This window comes from Ambystoma mexicanum, chromosome 12 (genome assembly GCF_040938575.1).
Source record: "Ambystoma mexicanum isolate Mex_15411 chromosome 12, UKY_AmexF1_1, whole genome shotgun sequence".
NCBI classification, from domain to species: domain Eukaryota; kingdom Metazoa; phylum Chordata; class Amphibia; order Caudata; family Ambystomatidae; genus Ambystoma; species Ambystoma mexicanum.
The window spans coordinates 286010187-286030337 of NC_090936.1; the positions used below are offsets into that span (position 1 = coordinate 286010187).

The 20151-nt window shown below is 44.2% G+C and overlaps 1 protein-coding gene across 4 annotated transcripts in view; it reads right to left on the reverse strand.

The window, feature by feature from the left end:
- The window catches only part of ABCC9 (ATP binding cassette subfamily C member 9), a 1387936-nt gene that overhangs the window by 477510 nt on the left and 890275 nt on the right, over nucleotides 1-20151 (reverse strand). For all 4 annotated transcript variants that reach the window (XM_069628445.1, XM_069628446.1, XM_069628447.1 and 1 more), the window contains one exon: nucleotides 3185-3254. In XM_069628445.1, the coding sequence (XP_069484546.1) occupies nucleotides 3185-3254 (70 nt within the window). The remainder of the gene's footprint in view (nucleotides 1-3184; nucleotides 3255-20151) is intronic.

The following is a 20151-nucleotide window of genomic DNA, read 5'->3' on the forward strand; positions in this document are numbered from 1 at the left end:
CTTGTTAAAATCCAAAAAATCTTTTTGATTAAAATTCAAGTAACAAAAAAAATAAATAAATAACAACGCAATCGATTACAGCTACTTTGAGTTGGAGCATTGAGATTGCACAGCAACATTATTGGTATCCTGATCAACAGCCGAGGCAGCAGCAAACTCAACATAAGTGCTGTACGTGTAGGCCTGAAGCGTGTAAGCTTGAGTCGCCATACCAGTATGTGTACAGCTGAAGCATGTAAGCTTTGTACTGTTGAGATGGCATAGATACATCAACTCCCGTGGGAAATGAAGTTCCTGTAATTATCATGAGTTATTTGCCACAATGTGATGGACAACATCATTGCGGACACTATTGAAGAGACATGCACCATGTCCTGTCACCCGCATTACTACAAAAGCACCATTTCACCTGCATGACTTCAAAAGTGAGTGCTGCTAATGTCAGCTAGAATGCTGATAGTGTGGGAAGTTTAGGAACAATGAACTGCTGAAGTTTGCATAGAACTACGGCGCGCAGAGTCATATGGTAGGGGTAAGAATTTCAGACAGCTTAAAAAAATAAAACAATTAGAACATGTATATTTTATACTTTTTACATTGTCTACACCATGGAACAAACCAACATGCCACATTGCAGGTTTGTAGTATGTTGGGAAGTCTGCTGAACATTTCGAACAGACACACACATATCAGCATATTTGGTCTGTCATGGTTGGTTGTAACAGTATCTGGAATGTGCTGCAGGAAAGTCCATCTGGTTGGTTATATAATAAGTTTGTCAGCAAGACTTCCGTCCCCTTACTTATGTATATGAGCACAAATACTACGTAGGGTGCTGGTGTATGTGAATTTAATTGGGGTACTTCTACCCCCTATGATCAAGCACCCCTTAGGGCGACCTTTACTGCATTCTGTGACCCCGTTAACCATGAAGCTTAAACCATCCAGGTGGATCTAAGTCATCAGACATGAAACGAAAGTGACGAAAACCTCTTGTATTGCAAGAGAGGATATGGAGAACATTTTGGTCAGAGCCAGGACTTAATATTTCTCTTCTGGTCAAGAGCGGCCGGAAGCCCTATCAGTGTTTGTCTGCTGATTGAGCCCCACAAGCCATGTTTTTTTCTATTCCTGAGTAGTCCTCTCTTCTGTTGTGCATGTCACTTTTATCTCTGGTCCCCAATTGTTGACCACCTGTCATCAGGACTTTCCTACAGTTAAATCATATCCATTTTCTAGGAAAACCTCCATATTGGATAATATAAAGGCAACAACCTGAGCTGATTTGCAATGAATGAGCGATCAACCAATGTATAAATGTTGTGAGCGTACAAAACCTGTAACTCTGGAATTAAGACAAATAGAGACAAAAGACATGACCTGTTTATAGAACCCTCCTCATGGAAGTCAAAAATGTCCTGGATCATAAAACTCATGCTTGAGCATGGGCAAGTCATGAGCTGAGTGTCTTTATGCCTTTTCTTACTGGATCTAAATGGAGGAGGTGATGCAAACGTTATGTGGGATGTAACTGGAGCTGGCTCATTTGTTGTTGCCTCCTCTAGCAGTGGAGGAAATGCAGCTTTGTTATCCTCCTCCTGCAGTAAAACTATCCATGACCCCCATAGAGAGCAGGCTTTCTTCGAGCCCCACAGAAGCGGATCCCTTCGTCATCCCTATTGTATCCAATTTCTTCTGAATCCACCAGCCATCTAGGTTGTTGCCCACCTGTCCCCCTCTTTTTATTTGCTTTGTTCCTATTTTTCTACAAGTCTCAAGCTTAGAGGGAAAAAGCTCTCTAGGATTGTCTTCAACCATCATTATTAATTAGTCCAGAGGCTCAACGCCCTCTTGATGCTTTTGCTGCTTTCTCACTTTTTTCTTTATATGCTTCATTTGGTGAGTCTTCTCTTTCTTCTCATGCCAGTCTGTACCATTATTGCCATTTTGGGAAATGTTGGTGTTAGGCAATGACAACATTGAAGAATCTTGATTCAACGCGGGACCGTTGCCATCATTGTTTACTATTTCAATGACAACAATCTTGTTGTCCGCTCCCACAGTTGGGACCACCTGTCCATCTTCAGTCTTGCTTGTCTGTTATCAATCAATTCCCTGAAGAGGTATGGATCAGCCTGAGAGATAGGGTAACCATTACGTTTTTTCTGTGGGAAATAAAGCCACAATTTATTGGGGGGAGTCCCTCAATACTTAATAAAAGTATGTATTGATCCCTCTGGATACTCTGAGTGCCATGGCAGATCTTTAATAACTTCTTAGATAGTGGATCAGAGATAAGGGGACACGGGCAAACCCGGTCCTTTAACTCTGAGGGCATAAGAGTAGGGCCCAATGTGAATAGTGATTCATATGGGGACAAAGGAACCTGCACCAGAGTTCAACTTATGTCATTGAATGTGAGGAACTGGTCGCCATGTCTAGGCTATTTGTATGATGAATTGGGGCTGAGTTTCCAATCGCCACTAATTCACCTTTATTGGGGCAACACACGTCATGGTCCGGGCCATTTGAAAATAAAGCAAGGCATACAATCCACACTGCAGCGCCTCCAGCTGGCAACTGCTCAAACTCGGCTCAGCACTTCGAGCGCGTCAGAGCGCAGGAAGGGATTTTATCCCTGCCGCAGGTGGGGGGAGGAGGAGAGAGGCTAAACAGACAGTGTTCCTCGTTGTCTGAAAAAAAAAAACCAAGGCAAACAATCCACACCACAGGGCCTCCAGCTGCTGACTGCTCACACTTGGCTCAGCACTTCCTGTGCATTTTGTGTGGCGGAAGGGATTTTATTCCTTCCTGGGTGGAAGGTAGGGACAACAACCGTTGTGGTCCGCAGGAATAAAACATTTTTTTTTGCATTCACTGAAAAAAACATTTCCCTCTGAAATGTTCTGAAAAGATAATGAATGGCCCCTGATAAGCATACATTTGTACATGTTTTTAACACACTGGCACGACACCTCTGACATTTCTGAAACCAGGACACTCTAATAGTGAAACACCCCTAAGTTCGCTTTTTTTCTCTAAAACATTTTATTTTCACTTCATCTTTTGTTTAGGCTGCACAGAAACATGAGGTCTGTATGCATTAAAAGTAGCGTATTCCTCCAATGAGAAGAATGTTCATTTATTTTTTGTCAATTTATGAGAAAGATGGCCAAATTCTTACCTGATCTATGATATTTGTATCTGCAGAGAAACGGTTCAGAATTAGCCCCAACGGTGTTGAGTCAAAGAACCTATAAAACAAAAGAGATATCTGACAATGACTAAAGTATTGTGCAAAATGTGCGGTTGAGGTGGCAGAACGTGGTGGTAAGCAGGACTGGCCTCACTCACTGCAAAATAACAGACGCATACAAGAACTCCTTCTGATCATTAACATTAATTTACTTCAAACATAATTAATATTAACTGAGGAAGTATCTGTGCTTTATCTGAGAAATGTAAGCCGTTGCTGCTAGGAGAGAGTAGTGTAGCATTGGAGAAATGGAAGGCCCTGTCCACCCCCAGCAGAGAACTTGGTGTGAGTGCGTCACTGCGCATGTGTCAGGGTGACAGTTACAAAATGATAAACAAGTCTTTAGAGGGTCGGTCATCACAGGAGGGAAAGCAATCAGCAAAGCCGTTTAACGCAGGTGAGCACGAAGCCACAGTGGCTCCACCAATCCCCGTCGCTGTCCACATCTGCTAGTCATTAATTGGAAGTATCAGCCAAAGAGAGCACTTGGATGACCAAATAAGCTCCCATTGGGAAGATCATGGGGTGGGAGTCTGGAGCAGCCGAGTGATGAATGCAGAGTCAGAAGCAGTGAAGGATCAGAGTGAGGAGGCAGTAGAGGACAGTTTCAGGGGGAGGTGATACAGCGGGGGAGAATGTGGAGCATCCTGGGCTGTCTCAGTGTACTTCCACACTGGTGCGGCAGTGCTAGTTGTCCATTTTCATGAATAACAATGAGCTGGAAGATGACAATGCTGTTCCCTCAGGCTGGCCATTCCCTTGCACTGCTCCAGTCAGTCTGCAGGACATGGTGCAGCTCTACCACTGTAAGAACTGTCATAGGTGCCACAGCAGGGTTTGTTGGCAACAGCAGGAGAGACAGCAGCACGTACACAGGGGCAATGCCAGGGAAAAGGCTTTTGCAGAGGAGTATCTGTCCCGAGTGCCATCCTAAAAAGGAAACGGTGCTACAGCGCTTGACAGGTGAATGTTTCACTTCAATATTTATTTCGAAAGCATTTGGCAATTAATTTCCCATAGGAGGAAAATAAATGTGCTATATTTGTGGCTAGGTACCACTTGCCTATAGAATCAGAGCACAATTTAAACGATGATTATGTTTTTTTTAAAAAAAACACTTACACATATGCCTCGTTTCAAGACACAGCTAGTATGCTATGTTCTGTTCTATTATGTTGATTGGTATTTATAAATTTCATACCTGCCATAGTCCGAGTATCCATCAACCCCAAATAGCCAGTGTGAGTTTTAGCTTTAACTTCAATCATGTTGACATTAAGGGGCGGGGGGTTACATTGGTTGTGGCAACAGTATCATCGAGTTGCCCATCCTGCTGATGCATGCTTGGAAATATTTGAGACCTGGCACTTATTTCTTTTACAAATTAGGCCCTGACAGCTTGTGGAGGTGGAGAAGCAGTTGGAGTGAAGGCAACAGTAGGAGGAGGAAGAGCAGTTGGAGGAGCAGGAGGAGTGGGTCAGGCAGAGGTAATTGCAAGAAAGTAGAAGCAGTGGGAAGGAGGAGACTCCTCGAGGGGCAGGAGAGTAACAGACAGACCGTAGGACAACATACACATGGTTTTTGTTAGGGGGGGAAATAAGAGGAGGTATGAGCACATAGTGAGATGTAGGGGAGGTTAGATGACAGCCAGACTGACGGTGAGATATTAGGAGCAGTGGGAGTGCTGAAGGTATGTGAGGAGGGTAGTAAGATGGGGTTGGGTAGCAGATTCAGGACCCAAAGGCACGGGGTGAACACAGATGCCACCAAGCTACTAGAAAATCTCCTGGTCTGCCTCACCTGCTGGAGAAAATATGGAACAGCTTTAAGCAAATAAGCCAAGCCAAGAGGCTACCTAAAACTACCTGGCCAATGCTATCAATGAATGGCCTTCCAAAGGAGGGCCACACACCACCATGCCAACACCAAATGAATGTGCAGAGCCATACTGGGTAACTCGTGATAATGAAAAGGCCCAGGAGACTGATTTGCAGTTGACCATTCTATTCCAGGAAGACCACCATATAAGAGAAGCAGATACTTATGCAGAGATCCCCAGGCACCTATTTACATGAGGGAACGATTTGTTTAGGGTTCCAGGGAAACCTGCACCAACAAATCGAGAATGATTGCCTTAACCCAAAAAGAGCCAACCTTGGAAAGACTGGTAAAGCTTGTCACACCCAGACAAGACGCCTGAGGTTCTCTGGACATTGCGGTGTAGGAGGGGCTAAATAAACCCTGGAGGAAATGGGTATCCCAGAGTGGAAGCTTTTTTCAAAGGTCATTGCTTCCTCAGTTGATGTAAACCCCAGCATAGGACCCTTTATAGTTATAGCCTACCCGTTTATATATCTTAATAAACACATCTTTTGAACTGTATTCAATGTTAGATAGAGTGTTCCCAGTGTCTTCATGACAAGCACCACACAAGGGATTTGGCTCACCTGTGCTTGTTAATATGTGAGTTTGGATGCTCTGGATGGTTGGCAATAGTGCACTGAGCCCTTTGCCATCTACTATATCTGATCAGTGAATTCCTCACACACTTTGTTAATATTATGCTATGGACAACTAAAGTCAATAATTATCCAGGCTTACAATCAGCATATTCCTTATGGAAGAGAAAGATTGACAGCCATGGGCCATGCAATCTATGCATACAGACTGTCACAGCAGTGACCGGGATCAATATCCATGCTGAGGTCGAAATGCGATTTAAACTAGATTTGTGTATTTTGGGGATGTGACACGGCAGCAATGACACAAACAAGGCCTGTTACTATTATGTAAATCAAAAAAACGAAATAAACCTTCTCAGAATACAATGTTTAAGGGGGTTCCTGCTCCTTCTGTACATTTCCATTAATGGAAGATCTCTTAGTCTCTATTCAGGCTTAAGGGTTTTGGCAGTTTGTGGAGGATGGTTGCGCAATGGCTTAGAAAAGGGACAAGATAACAGCTCTCTTTGATTCCATAAAGGTCAGTGAGGGCGCAAGTTTGGAAGCAGCCATTATGGATGATACAGTGGAGCCCACAAACCTCACGGAGTGCTCACTGAGGCCTCAATAGTTTATGGCAGTCTTCTAACTCTGATTCTCAGTCTAAGGTTTCAAGGGTTCCCACGACTTCTTTTCCGGCATTTTCTTCATCTTACTTAAGTTTAGTCCTGATTTCAAGGGGTTCCTATATACATCTTTTAATCTTCTCTCCAGGTCCGGTCTTAGCTCCCGCAGCGCCCTGGGTGAAACAAAATTTGCGCCCCCCCCAAAAAAGAAAAATACACACGCCAATCTTGAAACACCTAGGCAACACAAACAACACACCATCCACACACATTAAAAGCAAAGGCCCCTACACAACATGTGCCCACCATCCACATGCATAGTCACCATCCACACACATTAAAAGCAAAGGCCCCTACACAACATGCGCCCACCATCCACTTACATACAGTCACCATCCACACACATTAAAAGTAAAGCCCCCTACACAACATGCGCCCACCATCCACATGCATAGTCACCATCCACACACATTAAAAGCAAAGGCCCCTACACAACATGCGCCCACCATCCACATACATACAGTCACCATCCACACACATTAAAAGTAAAGCCCCCTACACAACATGCGCACACCATCCACATGCATGCAGTCACCATCCACACACACACATTAAAAGCAAAGGCCCCTACACAGCATGCGCACACCATCCACATGCATGCAGTCACCATCCACACACATTAAAAGCAAAGCCCCCTACACAACATGCGCACACCATCCACATACATACATTAAAAGAAAAGTCCCCTAACAACACACGCACATCATCCACACACATACATTAAAAGAAAAGCCCCCTACACAACGCACGCACATCATCCACACACATACATTAAAAGAAAAGCCCCCTACACAACGCACGCACATCATCCACACACATACATTATAAGAAAAGCCCCCTACACAACGCACGCACATCATCCACACACATACATTAAAAGCAGCACTTACTTTAACGTGGGTGGCGAGTCGTAAGGCAGCAGGATTGCACGCAGGCCAGGCACGGCACCAACAGGATTCACCTGAGCAACTGGGGCAGTCTGGCAGAGGCTAAAGGCAGCATGCCATTGCCAGGCCCTGGGATTTAAGAAAGCCGCATTGGACCAATTAAAAAGCCCCCTCGCCAAAGGGCAGCAGGCTTTTTAATTAGTCCATTGTCCGTCGGCCACCTGAGAGGCGACAACCCGACACGTCATCAAGGTGCACCTCGAGAACCCAGGTGCTCGTTGGTGACGGGATGGGCGCCCAGCACCTCTAGATGACGGAAGGGGCGCTGGCGCCCAAAAAAAATGTACAAAAAAAAAATCCAAAGTGACGCAACACCGAGTGCTCTCGGTGCCGGGGCGCCCTACCTTTGAGACGGTGAGTAGGGCGCCCCGGGCGGTCGCCCGGCTCGCCCTGGCCTAAGGCCGGCCCTGCTTCTCTCTTCTCCATTGGTCTCAGTCCTGGGATTAAAGGGGTTACTGCACTTTTTTCTCTGATCTTCTCGCAGCTTCTACTCTCTTTTCCTGTCTTTTACTTGGCTGCTTACGTAACAGGATTTTGCTTCTATTGAGTTCTCACCAAGTGGGCTTTAAGAAGGTTTATATCACCTCTCTGCTTTAGGGCAGACACCCACCCTCCTAAATACATCTACACTCAGTCTTCTGGCCTTCTTTCAGGGGAGTAAGTTACGCAAGTAATGTCGAGACACATAAGTCATGTGGAGGGTGAAATCGTGAGTGGTGACATCATCGAGCACAGCACAGATAGTATATATAAGAAGATACAGGAGCTGACGCAGTGCGAAAAGTCATATGGGGGAATGGGAAGGAGTGTGTGTAAATCGTTTATTGATAGGGTAGGTAGTGCAGCGTGGGCATAGGGGTGGGGGGTGCAATGTGTCTTATGCGGTAACGGGGTTCAGGGCTTTTGAGCAATATGTGCAAATCAGAGAAGTCTTGTCCTGTAGGCCCGCGTTAGGAAAGCATTTTTGTAGACAGCTCAAATTAGAGGGGTATAGGCTTTTGTGACAGCAATGTTCGTTTTTGAATATTTAGCAGAAATAGTGCACAGTAATGTTGCAAGATTGAAGTGTCCCAGGAGAACACAGTCCTCTCAAAATCTCCCCATGAGATGCATTTGAGGCCACAGAGCTAGGCACCTGGGTGTCAGGGAAGAATTGGCAGGAAAAAGAGAGTGAAACACAGTTCATTAAAACATATTCACAGTGTTGGTTGAGTTTTTAAAAGCACGTTTGGCAGCGAGGTGTGATAAGGGAGCTGGGGAGCTAGAGCAACAGGGTAGGATTTGTGGGGAGCGTAAAAGGGAGCCGATCTGCAGAGAGAGGTTTTGGTGTTCCTAGAGTGCAACACTGTAAAGTGTCCGCACTGTTGTCTGAAGGGCATATCATTGGTTAGACTTTGTGAGAAGGTCTCGCCCCATGCCATCTCAAGATGGCAGGTCCAATCAGTGTGCAGCAGGTAATCCATTTGTATATTGGGCAGTGGCAATCAATGGCAATCAAGTGTTTTATTGTCTGATCAGCACAATAACCTAATTGCAGGGAGGTGTGGCAAGGTATGTGACATCACGAGGGGTTTCAATGTGATTTTGTTCCAAAAAATGTTTCATCCAATAAGGGTCATGTAGAGGGGCCTGATGTAGTTACACCAATCAGCTCCTGTAATCTTCCCCAAAAAATGTAACAAAAATGTTTTATGGTAATTGTGTAATTTGCGTATAAAAATTACTGATGCATTGGGCGGCGTTGAAAGCTCATTTAATTCAGTTCAGTCCCAGATGTCTGTTTGAACCATATCTCCCAGCTGTTTGGGTCCAATAAATCTGTGTTACTTCTTGTTTGGTGTACGCTCTTTTTTGTTTACTTATTCTTTTCTGGGATTAATTTTGATGGTGGTCCTCTGGTACACCTGTGTGTAGGGAAGACTCTGATGCTCTCTAATGTCGTGGGTGGTAGTGCACTTGTGATCTGTGTCCTCTGGAAAGTTGGACTGGTATCCATTGCAGTTTGCAAGTTAATGTGATATCAGGAAGCTCAGCTGGCTCATGGAAGAAGTGCAGCAGATAAGAAAAACAGTGTCTTGCTTTCGGTGTGGCCTTAGGTTTAGAACCGTGCAGGATTCCTCAAAACTTCTCTGATGAAGGAGCATGTTCGCTTTGCAAGTGCTGTGGGAAACTGGGGTGGCCCTCTGATTCGTGAGCGGAACCGCAGGTGGGGGCCTGAAGAAAGTGTAAAGAGTTCTATTGTCTTTTTTTTAATCTTTATTGAATATAGCTGAAAAATTCAACTTTTTCAATATTTAAACAGAATTCATTTACATATTAAATACACCAAAAACATCAGATAAGAACAGAATAAAAATTGAATAAGAAGAGACAAAAGTATAAACAAAGAACAAACATAAAATCTTTGGAAAGAACTAAACCTAGTGCAAAACTTAGCTAAATATAAAAGAAAAAATATGAAGTCTTATGTACTATTGTCTGAGCAGGACCTGCTGTCTTGAGGCAAATTAAGTTCCTCACTGGTAGCCTTCTTCTAATATAATTAGCTCCTTAAAAATGCAGCAGTGCATAGGGTTTGTCCAATTTTTAGACAACCCAAACCAATTTCCTTTGGGCATCGGGAAACACTGGATTATTGTCTCCAAGTTATTCTGTCCCAACAGTGTTAAGGTTTGATTTCCTTAACATGACAGGATCACTTATGCCCAAGACAATATATTGAAAGGTCCAAGATTCCATGTCTAACACCTTGTATAGGGCATACAAGTCATGACCAAGCAGTTTAAAAAAAAAATGTATACATTTATAAAGCGCCGCAGGCATCAGGGCGCTGAAAAAAAGACGAGGACAACAAAAAGTAGACAGGACGTTTTTTAGAAAATACAGTCAGTGTGCAAAGGACTAGTCAGTAATTACTTCATTTAAACAGTATAGTTTTTAGGCTTTTGCTAAATTTCAGGAGGTTGGACTCAAGTCTAAGATGAAGTGGGAGTCCATTCCATCTAGCTGTAGCTAGACTAGGGAATGCCCAGTCTAGTCCGTTTGTTTTGTTTGTGTGTCCAGCTTTGACAAGCCCTTTGTTTTCGGATCTTAGTGTCCGACCAGGTACATAAGAGCTGATTTGCTTTTTGAGGTATTCCGGGGTGGTTCCGTATAAACAGTGATGGACCAGAGTCATTGGGCCTCATTACGACCCTGGGGGAATGGGTTAACGGGCTCCGCCACATTACAATGTCCCCTCGCGGGACCCGGGAAGGACTCCTGGTAAAACCAGGCGTCCTTACCGGGTCCCGCAAGGGGAAGAGGGAGCAAACAATGGGCCACTCGTAATCAGCCCGTTGTTTACTCCCTCTCCCATTCCCATTCAGCCCTATGGGGGCTGAAATGGGAATGGGGAAGGTCCGGGCCAGGGTTCCCAGAGGGAGGAATTACCGGGCCCTCCAAACTCGGAATGGCCCGGTAATTCCCCATTCTGGGAACCCGGACCCGGACGCGATTTTGGCAGCAGCCATGCCGCCAATAGCGGCATGGCTACCGCCGAGGACGTAATGAAGCCCATTGATTTGAATGTGATTCGGTATTCAAAAGAAAGCCAATGAAGGGCTTTCCTCTCCTTTGTGATGTGATCCCTTTTTGATTTGCCAGTGATTGTCCTTATGGCATTATTTTGAATGACTTGGCACTGTTTTATGCATTTTCTGCTGGCCCCTAGCATTAGGGAGTTCCCGTAATCCAGTCTTGAGAGTATGATAGCTCTAGCAATAGTAGAGCTGTTTTTGTGGCTTAAGTGGGGTGTGATTTGCTTTAACAGTTTGTGATGGTATTGGCATGTCTGTTTGAGATATGCCACCTGAGCATCTGCTCCTAAGGAGGCCTGCAGGTAAACACCAAGGGTCTTTACTTTGTCTGAGACCTTCACTAGAGAGTTTTTGATTTCAAAGGCCACATAGGCTGGATCAAGTTTAGCTCGTGCTTGAGGTGTGAGGTTCAGGTTCAATCAAGAGGATCCCACTGGGGAAAAGGAACTGATGCCCGATATGATGGTCCCCTGTCAAATGATAGCAATTAAGTGTGGGTTACCAGGGTATCCTCCCCATACCCTCCATTGGCGCCACATCCACTAGTTTGGGGAGGAACAAAGCTTTAAATGAACATAGGGCCAGACATGGGACTTTGTAACAGCACTTAGTATGTAGTTCATAGCGCATTTTACCCTGAATTACCTTTTTAAAAGGGAAACTATGCATTGCATCAATCAATCAATCAACCAATCAATCAACCAACACATTAAATATTTGTAATGCGCACCAAAGGCATCATTGTGCAATATACATACCGAATGAAAGGGGATAGTTCAAGCAAACATTAGGGGTTTTAACTTGCATTTAAACAACTCAAAATATTTGGTGCACCACAACGCAACCGGCAGGGTATTCCAGAGTTTCAGGCCATCGATCGAAAATGCTCTACCTCCCACTTGTTCTCTGTGGTAACTAAGTATCTTCAGTAGTCCTGCATCAGTAGATTGGAGCAAATGACCTGGAAAGAAGCGTTCAATGTTGTCCTGAATGGCTAGACAACCCTTCCCACTCATGGCCCGATGAATAATGCACAGGGTCTCAAATTCGTGCTGGAACAGGCAACCAATGCAGAGCCCGGCGTCCTGACATGACATGCTGGCCAAAAGGAATACCCCTGACCGGGGTGACAGACGCATTTTGCAGGCCCTGTAGATGATGAATTAGGTATGCCCGTTGTGAGACAGGTGGCATTACAGTAGTCAATACTGCCATTAAGACAGGCTGCTACTACCTGAGCTTGGAGGTCCTCAGGGATAAAAGGACGGACCTTCCTAAACTGCTTCAGCTTAAGGAAGCCCAGACCACAAATAGAGTTGATCTGGGTCTAGCTAGTGATGGCGATGTAATTTGCATGAAAGGTGCGTCTTAGGCATACAGATCCTGAGGAATAAGCAAAGCACAAGCAGGCAAGCAAATGGACAACTAATAAGAAAAAAGTAATTCTTCCATCTCAGAATGATGCATCCTGGATGCAATAAGCAACTCCTGCAGGGGCCATATTAAAGAAAGTATGACCTATGTGCAAACCACACAATGTGTTGTTTTGTCCTGTAAAGGCCCCATTTTGGTATTAAAGAAGGGGCCAAATGGACCCATCTAAGAAAGTGAGTTGGATGATTACATAGTGTGGACTGAAAAATGAATCGCCTCTTGGCACTGTTGGTCAATGAAAGGAAAATACTGACAGGAGGAAGACAGACTACACCAGAAAAGAGGCAAGATGGCAACATAGTTCTAAAGAGCAGGTGAAGGGAAATAGGAGATTCCAATGTTTGGGGCTTCACATTGCCCATCCAGGCTGGAGCAACAGACTCTATAGACAACAAGGGGACCAAGATGAAAACATTCAAGAGCTTAAGTAAGGCAGTATCAATATACGAGGATGCTTAAATTGACAGGGACAGAGCATCTGAGTGATTTGTGAACAAGACATAACATTGTAAAGTTGATACTCCCTTTCACCTTCAGCCAGCGGAACAATCTATGTGCAGCAGTAACATGTTGCATACCTTAAATCCAGCTGCAAATCGAATGGCTACATTTTGAATGGCTTGCAATTTAGAAATAATGGTTGTTGGCATTCCTACATATAAGGAGCTGCAATAGTCGATATATGAATTCAGTAAGGCATCCACCACTGTGGCAGGATCTCTGAGGGAGGTAGCACAGACTATCACTGAGCAGTTTGAGCTGAAAATAGCTAATTGTTTAACAATCACAATCTGAGGGTCCATCAACATTCTCAATCAATTCTCCCTGTTTATGGACATAACACTACAAATCTCATTGATTAGAGGGTGGATGAGGTGAGAGGGAACATTGGCTAAACTTTAGGGGAGGGCCAAGTAGTAGTATTTTGCTTTTTTCCTTTGTTTAATTGGAGCCAATTCTTCCTCATCCGTGACTCAATACCTTGTAAGCAAGGGCTAAGCTGCGTTATCTGTTTGGTGGATCCATGAAGTTTTGTAATAAGTTGTGTATTATAGGCAAAGGACTGATAGGCAATATTGAAATGTTTAATAAGAGTAAATAGAGGTCTGATCTAAAGATTGAATAAAAAGGGAGAAATGGGAGATCCCTGTGGTATCCAGCATGCTACCTTTGATGAAAGAAAGCAAAAGAACCAGATATTACCCCGTTGAAGCAATATACTAATATGGAACAAATCAATTTTCATGGCAGTAGTGTAAAGAAATGTACTGAGTCTATTGGAAAGGATACCATGGTGCACCATGTCACTTGTCACTCATAGGTCAATTAAGCAAATGAAGGTAAATTCAATTATATTGTTTTATATTGCGCTCATACACAGGTGTTTCAGAGTGCGAACAGGTGCAAGTGACATGACCAGGGGCATCTAAGATGGAATCCCAACATCTGTGTACCGTGTCCAGGGTGAAAGCCTGAGTACAACATGGCTAGGATACTATTGTATGGGATCAACTTTTGAATTTCAGAGGGAGCTACAGCTTTTAAGAGTTTAGTAATAAGTCTAGTGGTGGGAAAATAGATTATGGCAATCACAGAATCAAAAGAGGGCTTCTTGATCAGAGTGCACATCAATACATGCTTCTATACAATGTGTAATAATCCTTCAAGTAATGAGGAATCTTTGATTTTGGTGGTGACCTGGTAATATAAATAGGCAAACAAATATAAAATAAATGCAGAAATTGGATCTGCCAAGGAATTAGAGGGATTACTTTTGGTAAATCTAAATTCCAAATCAAGAATGGAAATGTGACAGGGCAGTCCACTTTGGATATGTCCGGTAAAGATGCAAGGGATACCAATAGCGGCCCTCTCTTCTTTATAAGTTGCAGCTAGAGATTTTGGACATAACAGAATAATGGCACAAAGAAACAAGGCCAGAGTGATGCTGGTAATCAAGGAAGATGGTGAGGCCATATATTTGACAACTTTGAGAAAAATGATGTCTCTTTTGATTTTTTCAGAGATTGCGTCCCTAAAGAAAGTTTTCTTTTTTTTACCTGTAAAGTAGCAATGTGTTAAGATGTATGACTTACTGCATAGGCAATTTTATTTTCCCCCAGATAGGTTTCCTTCATTTGTTTCTAGAACTCTAGTGGTGAATTTGTAAAGAATATCAGATAACCAAGGGAACTCTCTGTTGTTCATTTTGCATAATTTTTTGGGCTGAGAAATGTATAGACATCACTGACGATGTTTTTATAATCAGAATGATAAGGTTATTGCTAATACTGGGTAGCAAGTTAGTAACAATGTAAGTAGGCCTCACAAGATATTTTTCAAGGAACAAAAAATAAGACTTTCAAAAACAGGGTTACAAATCTGTTACCCAACAATATCAGTTGTGAAAGGAAGCAGATGATGTTTGATCCAGTGAGAGGAAGCTGGGCGTCTGATGAGATCGGCACGCAACGGCACATAGAATAAATGTTTGCATGTATATCTTTCGAGGTACACATTGCAAAGAGGGTATTCCCTCCCTTTCAAAAGCTACCGGTGCAAGTAAGATACAATGTACTTCCTTTGTCTATGCATTGTAGTACAAAAACATCTAAGCATGTTATCATGCTCTTTTAGGGGTTCAATCTCTGCATGTGAGCCATTTGGAAAAGTCAAATTTTGAACTGGAAATGAGGAAGCCACAAAGGCCTCTTTAAGAGGGCATCTGATCACAGACTGCAGCTGGCAATATGGGGCAAGTAACCTTCCAAATGCAGTTCGGGTATCCTTATGCTAACAATGGCAATGCATAAAAGCCACAATGCCATATAGATCATGGCTACACAGCAAGCACTATTTGACAAAGAGGTGTATACATTCAATGCTCTATCAAATTGTACTGCACATTAATGACTGCTGGGGCTGTCCTCTGTAAGGATTTGTTTAGCATATGGGTGGAACAAAGTCACAGTGTACATCATCTGTAGCCTGCATAATATTTCATAATTTTTCTTATTAAATCAACATAATCTAGGATATAAATATGCCACCAACAGGAAACAAGAGGATCAGCATGGGATGACCATGGGGATCGGCGACTGCCACCCAATCTGTGATGAAGAAGTGTACTAGGTTCCTCCAGGCTCCCCATACTATCTCTAGCCTCATTTGTAGGGGGTCCTCTGCAACCCCCTTCCCACCTGTTGCGTAAAGAACATGCAATATATTCTAGGGTAAGCTGGAAGTGTGAGAAAGAAGCAGCTCACAGACCCCTGAACAGCACATGAAACATTTAATAATAATTAATCATATCTGTTTGAGGGATGCAAACTCATAAGCACTGCTCATTTATTCTGCCATTGCTGCCATTCACCTCAGTCTGTGGGGAATTGCCATATAGTAAGGTTGTACAAGCCCCGGCTTTTTTGATTTTTATTAATAATACAATGATGTAGGTAATTCCATCTCAGAACGGGAGGCCTTCTTAACAGACTCCCCTTTTCAGTAAGCTCCATGCCAAAAGCAAAGTCAGCACATGTGCCCTGCTGCATCCATCTCCTTATCTGCAGCTTCTGCTCTTCAGTGGCACAGGGCAGGTTTAAAGGTCAAACGTGCCCTGTTTGACAACTGATGTGACAGCAATGTCACTGCAGATAGAGGTTGCATTTAAATCTGCATCTCTGATCCAGATGCACAACACTGTTGATAAACTATTGCCTGAAGGCAGGCTAATTTTGAAATACAACGTTCATTCTCGTATGCTGGTGATTATTTCGCATAGTTAGCACAGCCACATCTTCTTTGTATCATGCTCATGTTTGATTGTCAGACCATGTTTGCCCGTGTTCGGCTGAGAAGCCAGTAGCCAGCCGTCAACCATCAGTGACTGACAAGATAAGTGTGGTCTGGGTGGGGAGTGCAGCAATCACTCGACTCCAAAAAGCCCTGTCTCTCTTATTACCCACACAGCATAGCATACCAAAATTAGCCAGCTAGTAAAGAGTACCCCCTATCACTGCTGTGTACCAACCATTCAGTGGTGTTATTTACTGTTGTGTCCCATACTTAGGTGTTCACCCTCTAGCTAGAACCCTTAAATCCAGGTGTCTAGCACTTATTGTTGTGCCTCCAATTTAGGAGTTCACTCTCAATGGGCGAAGGTTAGCCATGCATCACACTGAAATAGATGAATTATGGGGATTAGTCATTTGCGACATCAAATAGGACTGCCTACATTAGCCACATAGAAGAACTTAGCAAATAGTCAAAGCACTAACCACTCCCTTCTACCTCCTCAAGCACACCACCCAAACACTATACATGCCCATTGGTCTAGCAAACTTATACCCTAATACAAAACCAACACAAGCAACACACACTTACAACAAACTAACCTGAAAACTGGACCTTACCCATACAGATAGAACAAGCCAATGCACACAACCGTAAAAATACCTGCCAATCTACTCATGAAATACACATACACACCGCAACATGGCAAACAGCCACACATAAAATGCTGAAGGCATTGGACCTTACCCGTAAGGATACGACAAGCTAGTGCACACAACCTACCTCTGCAAGCCAGCACACACAGATGCCAGTTTGCCCTGGTCCTGGACCTATCCTATCATTTTTGCCTCACTAAGCAACTAGGTCCTCTTCCTTGCAGAGCCATGTCAGCGCCTGGAGACTGCCCCTGGGTGGTTTTTGTAACGCTCACCTGATTCCCACGGAGGCGCAGGTCTGGCTTCGAGTGCTGATGCTTCTTCAATGGTGAAGCGCAGGACTCTGAAGATGGACAGGAAGGGCCCCTCTACTCTGGCTTCTCCGGCTCGCAGGAATTTTCCCCTGTGCGTGAAAAGGGAGTATTACCTACTGACTGAGTTATGCTCAAGCCTCCCACTCTCTTCCAACCCTCCACGATACCCTTCCACGATTCCCCGTGAAGTCTCACCTTAGGGTCAGGAAGGATGAGCTCTCCATCCTGCTTCTGATGCGGGGGTGCGTTGAAACCCAGTTACTTCACTGGTTTGAGGATTGATGGGAGTTCAGGTAAGCTAGAATATTCAGGTAAGGCTCTGTATCAGGTAAGCTTGACTATTCAGGTAAGGCTCTGTAAAAGTTCTGTTGCAAGTTCAAAAGTCCAAGCTTAATAATAATGTTCATTGTCTTTTTCCCCTTAGGGGCCGGGGTTCGGAATGCCGGAGATATGGCGCCGACCCGAAGTGAAATGTGCAGTTCCAGTAAATGACAGCTAAATTCTGGATGAGCGCTCGGGTAATGTCTTTGCATTCGCTCATTCAATGTCTTTGTCTTTTTTCCCCATAGGGGCCGGGGTCCGGAAAATGCCTGGAAGCGGCAAGACCCGAAATGAAATGGGAATGACCCAACAGGTAAGACTTAGAAGGAAAACTGAGCTTTTCCTATTCCCTTCCTTCTCTCACCTTGTTCTTTTCTTTTTCTCTCTAGGCTCTGGGAAGTGGCTGTCGATCCGGATGATCGCTGCTGAAGATGGTGGCGTCCAGGATAGGTGATTGAAATGTAGTGCTGCAGCGATCGTAGCAAAATGCTTTTAAAATAATGTCTTCCTTTTCAGGATCGTCGGTGTGATGGCTCCGTGGTGCTGATTTAGCAGGTAAGGTCTATTGTCTCCCTTTGCAGGTGACCCAGGATACTGACAGGCGTGGCTGAGGTCCAGATGCAAGAGCTGACACGGTGAGCGTCCAGCTGCGAGGAGCAGAACAACGCAAAGCGTGAGTTGCTGATCGGGTGTGGTTTAAATAGCTTTGGAAGAAGTTTCAAGTGTGTATCCTTCCTCCGATCAGGTATGTATCCTTCCCCGACCACACCCGGGTGGAAAGTAGTCCCACAGGTAAAGTAGTTCCATTCAGGCCTCAAGAGGGCCTGGATGTGGCAGCATGGTCTGCATCAGGTAAGTGCACATTAAAACACTTGAACACATGACTAGCTTTATGAGCCTGGCACCTAAGGCGGCAGGACAGAGGTCCAACATGAGCCTGGCGCCTAAGGCGCCAGGACTGCGTCCAAAGGGCCCCAGCTTGGGCCCGCTGGCACTCCCCTGGGGGAAATGATGCCTGCCTCTGGGGTTGCTGGGTCGGACCTGACTCCTTGGAGGTAGGCATCATGACAGTGCCCCCCCTCAAGGCCCCTCCCAAGGTTCTTCCCTCCGGGGGTTTTGGCTTGTTCGGAAATCTCCGGTGAAACCTTTGTACTAATCGAGGTGCGTGGACATGGTTACTAGGCTCCCACGATCTCTCCTGAGGTCCATATCCCTCCCAGTCAACAAGATAGAAGAGTTTCGACTTTACCACCTTGGAGTCTAAAATGTCTTTAACTTCGAATTCTAATTCCCCTTCAATTTGAACTGGATCTGGAGGCTTGGACAATCGGGTTCCTGGTTGTACTGGCTTCAAAAGTGATGCATGAAAAACTGGATGAATACGCATGTTGGACGGTAGATCCAGTTTAAAGGCCACTGGGTTGATTATAGCCTTGATGGGATAAGGTCCTATGAATCTGGGATTGAAGGTTCGCGGGCCCTTGAGGGGTAAATGTTTAGTTGCTAGCCATACCTGGTCTCCTACTTGGTAAGGAGGAGTTTTACTTCGGTGCAAATCCACGTTTTCTTTATACTTTTTCTTGGCTTACTGTAAATAAGTTGCAGCTTCTTTGAAGGCTCGGGTTATTGTGGAATGCAGATGATTTACTGCGGGCATTTCCAGGGTCAGAGGTGGATCTAGGTCAGAGGTTCGAGGATGGTGACCATACAAAGTATAAAAGGGGGTTTGTCCGGTTCCAGAATGCACTGAATTGTTGTATGCATATTCTACGATCCAAAGGATGTCTTTCCAATTTAACTCGGATTGGTGTAACATGCACCGAAGATATTGCTCGAGAGTCTGATTGGTTCTCTCGGTTTGTCCGTTGGTCTGGGGGTGGTGGCTGGTGGATAACCGCACATCTATTTGTACTAGTTGGCAACACTTCTTCCAAAAATGGGAGATAAATTGACTTCCACGATCCGAGACTAATATGGAAGGGAAACCATCTATGCAAACTATATTCTCCAGGAATTCCTTGGCCAAGGTGGAAGCTGAAGGCAAACCCTTTAAAGGTGTCAGGCTGAGAGGTCCTGTGTCCGCAGAAGCTGCTGAACCCCCGATAATCCCCCTGAAATGTAATTCCCAGAACTAGATTTTAATTCAGCTCTGTTAACTACACCCCAAAGGGAAAGGGGGAATTGAATAACAAAACAACACCAGGCAGACTGCGTCAAGGCTAATCAGAGCTGAACCTGCAGAGGATATAAGAAAAGCAAATACAATTCCTTTATTTAACTACTAACCTTATGAATGGGAAAACATTAAATCCTTAACTAATAATTAAGACTCATACCTGGTTCTTCTCTTGAAATTTCTTAGAGAAGTTTGTAAGAAGCTGAAAATCTCTCTTACTTGAGACTCATGAAGTTTATAGCAACTTCTTACTTGAAGCCATTCTGGAAAGCTTAGTTCGTTGTCTCTTTTCCAAAATGCACTGATCTCCAGTTAGATTGTCTTATATAGATTCTTTCTTATTTTCTCTCAAAGCTGTTCAAACTATTTACACTTCTGTTGAGTTTTTTAATTCTTGAAGAATACACGTGAGAATTATGTCCATACAGATGAGCTTCTCGTTGAAATCCTCCTGGATTGAAGAACGCGCGCAAAAAGTTCACCCACGAATGAATACACGCGAAAAAAAAAGGACACGCGCTAGAAACCACACGCGCGACAATAATCTCAC